Below are 5,133 nucleotides of genomic sequence, written 5' to 3'. Positions count from 1 at the left end.
TTCATTCCAAGCTCGTAAATATCCTCGATAAGCTCCATAACTTCCAAGTTCCTGAAAACATATAACAATGCTTGAAGTACCAATGTTCATCCATTTATTAACCTAAATATAACTAATTAATATATAAAACTAACTAACTTTTACCCAACCATCATTGGCCGGTTAGTCCCGCTTTGGACTTAACGCTGGATTTATCACAATTATGGACACATGAACTTCCTTCTTTAACAAATTTGGGTGATAATGATTTATGCAAACTTTTAGTTTTATCAAATTTATTCTGAAGCACATCACCATTTTTAAAAGTTTTAGCAAAACCAACCACACAATTTTCCTTACTCTTTAAAACAAAGCACACACAAACATTAGTAGCAACAGAGTTCAACACAGGCAAATTTAATAAAACATTAGTATTAATGTCTTATTTATTCAAAACAGGTGAATCATCATCCTCATCAGTCCAATCCTCAATAATTACTTCATCTGCACGTGAAGCAAACACATTAGTATCATTCACCCCAGATGTTGATTCAGTAGCGTTGACTGAACCAAGAGCACCTTTGCCATTAGCAGTCGGCTTTCCAAACTGCATAAACTTTTCCATTTCTTCCTCTTCTTTGGTAAGAGGATGTCTAGTGTAGTTGTCATTATACAGAGGGGGAACCATGGTGTACCCAATACCCACACCCTTGTTTTCTTTCCATTTTAACTAGTTTTCAATCATGGACTCAACAACAGCACTAGATACATCGAATTTCTTAAAATTAAACTCAGCATTTTCAAATTTATTAGTTAACTTAGAAGCGTCCAACTTGGCGGTTAGCTCGGAGATTTTTTGTTTAGCATCTAAGTGGTGACAACATTTTATGCTGAACTCAGATTGAAGTTTTGAGAAATCCTTTTGTTGTGCCTCTAGTTTTTCTTTTAAAGCTTTCTTAAGTTTCTTAAGGGTAAAATTTTCATGTTTTATTCCCTCCATTTCTCTAAGCAGATTACTATTGTAAGACTTATATAAATCTACCTTATTAATACAAGATTGAGAACACAGTTCAGAATTTACATCAGATGAGCTGGAAGAGGTGAAGGCCATGAAGGCATATTGAAGATCCTTCACCTCAGCATCATTTTCTTCTTCAGTGACATCAATCCTGGAAAAGTCAGCAGTCTGATTGCTGATATTTAGTGCTTTCATCTGATCATTCCAAGAAAACTATTGAGCCACCAATCCCTGCTCACCCTCATTTGAACCAGCTGCATTATCTCCTCTAGCACTACTCATTGGAACTAATGCTCTTTCCATGTTTCCCTCCTTGGCTCGATTCGTACATTCACGAGCGAAGTGACCTGACTCATGACAGTTATAGCATCTCAGAGTATCTTTGTTGAATCCCACCTTCTGGTTAGCTGGCACATTCCAGTTATTTCTGCCTGTTCTCTGGGTAAACCTTTTCGCTCTAAATACTGCCATGGCTATTTTCCAAGAGATATCCATTTCCTCCACATCATCAGGATGGATTAAATCCAGCTCAGCAGCTACAATTCGTTGAACCAGATCTCCAGCAAGAAAAGCATTGTAGCAGTTCATGAAACATGCCATCAAGGCAATGTTTTCTTGAGTCTCCTTTGAAATAGTGGGAATCTGAGTGGGAGACTGACTAGAGGATGCAGTAGTTGATTGAGGCTTGGTTGAAGGAATAGGTTGTTGAAAGAACATGGGAGCAGTTTGTGATGGTGACTGGGTGAATTGACCATGAGCAGACTTAAACATTGAGAAATTTTTCTGAGACTGATGTGGTTGAGCATACTGACCCTTAAAGGATTTGAACATACAGAAGCTCTCTTGTGATATGAGAGTATTATTAGAAGCAACACTATAACCGGCCGCATTATAGAAGTTAGCATGATTTATGGCACGCTGCTTATCATCCATATCACAGGCTTTAATGATCGTCATCACTTCTGACAGAGTTAGCCTGTCTAGATCTTTTGTCTTCTTGATGACTCAACATTCATGTCCCAACTTTGTGGCAGGGAGTTGGCCAGCTTGTTATTTATTTCAGTGGAAGTTAGGTTTATGTTTGCAGATCGCATTTCAGTGACCAATGATATAAACCTGTGCAGCTGTGTCTCCAAAGACTCCCCCAGGACATGATTGAACATGTTAAACTTTTGTCGCAAGAGATCTTGTCGGCTTCTTCTCATATACTCATTTCCCTCATACACCTCAATGAGGGCTTCCCATAACGCCTTAGCAGACTGTAACTCTCTGAATCCCAAGGCAATTTCTGGTGAAAGTGCCATTGTTAAGGTAGCAAGAGCCTTTTCATCCTCTTCAATCTTCTCAAAATCTGCGTCGATGTACATTTCGACAGGCTTTATCACCACTTCATCAGTATCTTCTCTCTGATAAGTGATTATTTGAGGACCCCGAACGATGCTCTCCAAATATTTTCATCTTTCATTTTCACATACTTTTCAAATCTGAACTTCCACTCGGCGAACCCCTCATGAGACAATAAACATGGTACACGAGTAGCAGTTCCAATGATGGAGTCCAACTCTTGATGTAAGGTAGCATTTGATGATGTACATGTTAACTGGTCCATCTTACACTATAGTCCACAACCAAACACGCCCAATGAATCAAAAGCCCACGTAAACAAAATCCAAAGCCCAACAAAGCTGAGCCCAATGCAACCAGAGACCCGAGAACCTTACAAGTGCCTGAGAACCTTGAAAAGTAACCGAGAACACGGACTGTTGGCCGAGAACAAGCAAAACTAGCCGAAAACACTCTAAATTCACCGAAAACAATTAGGAATGCCCGAGAACTCAACAAAATCACTGAAAACGATCAAATCATCCCGAGAACTCTTGCAAAAAGCCGAGAATGATCAACAATACCCGAGAACTCAAAAAAATCACCAAAAACGATCAAATCAGCCCGAGAACGAGTAAGAGTCTTGATTTGGTAATCTTGAAGATTGAGTCAAATCCCGAGAATGACGTGATTTGATTTAAAATAGACATCAGCCCAAATCCTTCCCAAATATATCTCAAAATTCCTGACGAACATGAAGAACAAGTGTTCTTCAATTTCCCGAACCTTTCAAGTAGTTTTTAACTTGGAATCACCTTTAGAATCAATAATATCACTTTAACTGATCCTAGAATAGGTCTATAGGCTCTGATACCAATTGTAAAGTCCCGTAAATGGATCTTTCAATGTGATATCACGGAAATTCGTTGTTAGGCGAAATCTAACAAAGAACCGATTCAATGACAAACAAATAAACACAATGATGATTGCTTCAAAACACATGTATATTACGTCAGGTGCTTAAGCCCTTAGTGTGACTTAAACGATGATTATCTCGTTTCGCTCAACCAACCCCTTCACAAAATACATACACCATATATATAGTTACATCTAAACCTAAGCCCAAATACATTGAAAGCCCACCGAAATCCCTGATTTCAGTTTACATAGTGTAGCCCAAACAAAACCCAAAAACAAAAGCGTAAACCATTAAGTATAGCCCAACACATGCTCGCATCGCGGCATAAGGGCCGCTTTAGTATTTTTGAAAGTGGAAGGACCAAAAGAGTAAATTCTAAAATCCTTTCATTCGCTCGAACGAACACGGAATTAGCTCTTCGCGCTACGCGAAAGACAAAAGATATAAACCGACATTAAGTGGCTTCGCGCTACGCGAAGTACCGAGACATGATTCCTTCGCACTACGCGAAGTAACCTATCTGCATGTATGACACATATGGACACGTGGTGACACGTGGCAAGCCGTCTCATGACTCAGCAAAGTATTTGCGGTTCACATGATACGAACGACTAGATCGTTTGTCCTTCACGCTACGTAAGGAACAGAAAATCAAGTATAAATAGGAGGATTTGCGGTACTTCACAATTCACACCAATCACACACCACTTTCACACGTTTACCTCGGGAAGCGTGCCGATCTCGTAGAACGTGCCAAGCTCCGAAGCTCTGACAGTTTAAACTCTAGTATGTGATAAAAAGTAGAACTACTGCTCGACCAGTCTTAGGCGTCTAACTTCGAATACCCGTGTGAGGTAGGAGCTCCGCTTAAGTATTATTTTATTATTATAATGGCTTAAACCATAGTTGGGAGTATAGCCCGAACCTTGATCATAGTTTAAGTATAATATAACTTTTCATAAGCAAAGGTTATAGACAAATTATTGTTTCTTCATGATTAAAAAACATAAGAAATCACACACAAAGGGTATAGTTAAAATAATATTTCTTTATGATTAAGAAATATAATATTCATATACAAAGGTTATAGTTAAAATATTGTTTCTTCTTGAAGAAGAAACCCAGTATAGATGTTTCTTCCTGAAGAAGAAACGTAGCATATGATTGATAATAAACAAAAGGACTGAAACTCCAAACGTTTTATACAAACAAATGATTTGTCAAGGTTACAGCTATACAAAACAAACTACTGGTCTGAAGCTAGATCATTGATCTAGATATTTATACAAATGTTATTCTCGTACTATAGGTCTGAGATAACAGTCAATAAATCAATCAATCAATCAGAATTAGAAATCAGAAACAGAAACTGATTATAGACAGGGGTGGCAACCAAAACTGATCATAAACAGGAATCAGTATCAAAAACTGATTACAATCATAAAAGTTGAATACGCCCAAAACTTTTACAAACTCTTTTAAAGTCAGAATGTTTGCATAGGATATTTGAATCCTCAAAACCTGGTGTTACAATAATAAGAAACGGGCATACTCTGGTTAAAATTATACATGTGTCTGGATACATTCATACATGGTGTTTCGGGTTTACCCTGGGCCATGCATATCAACATGCCTCTGGAAGTCCGTTGGACTGATTAGAGAAATGATAAATATGATTAATTGTACATGTACTTAGGGTAATTTTATCCCAATTAAGTTGGGTGCCTAATGAGTTGTCACAAAGGTATTATTGTTGATTTTACAATGGTAATTGAAAAGATTTTACAATAGAGTCAGTGTCATTCATCGGCTGTGTGCTGACGTATTTTTCCCCCATATTTCAGGGAAACAGTAAATGTTAGAATAGACAAGCAAGATAGATTAGAAGATTGGA

General features: G+C 37.9%; 1 protein-coding gene across 1 annotated transcript; it reads right to left on the bottom strand.

The window, feature by feature from the left end:
- Positions 1-1,977: 1,977 nt before the first annotated feature.
- Positions 1,978-2,364, bottom strand: LOC143628885 (uncharacterized). Its single transcript, XM_077098337.1, has one exon. It carries the CDS (start codon positions 2,362-2,364, stop codon positions 1,978-1,980), a length of 387 nt encoding a protein of 128 aa, XP_076954452.1.
- Positions 2,365-5,133: the final 2,769 nt, after the last annotated feature.

This window comes from Bidens hawaiensis, unplaced genomic scaffold, assembly GCF_021521415.1.
Source record: "Bidens hawaiensis isolate Kalapana, Puna unplaced genomic scaffold, B.hawaiensis_p1.1 tig00005080_1, whole genome shotgun sequence".
NCBI lineage: Eukaryota > Viridiplantae > Streptophyta > Magnoliopsida > Asterales > Asteraceae > Bidens > Bidens hawaiensis.
The sequence above is the reverse complement of the archived record's forward strand: the minus strand, read 5'-3'. Positions and strand labels throughout refer to the sequence as shown.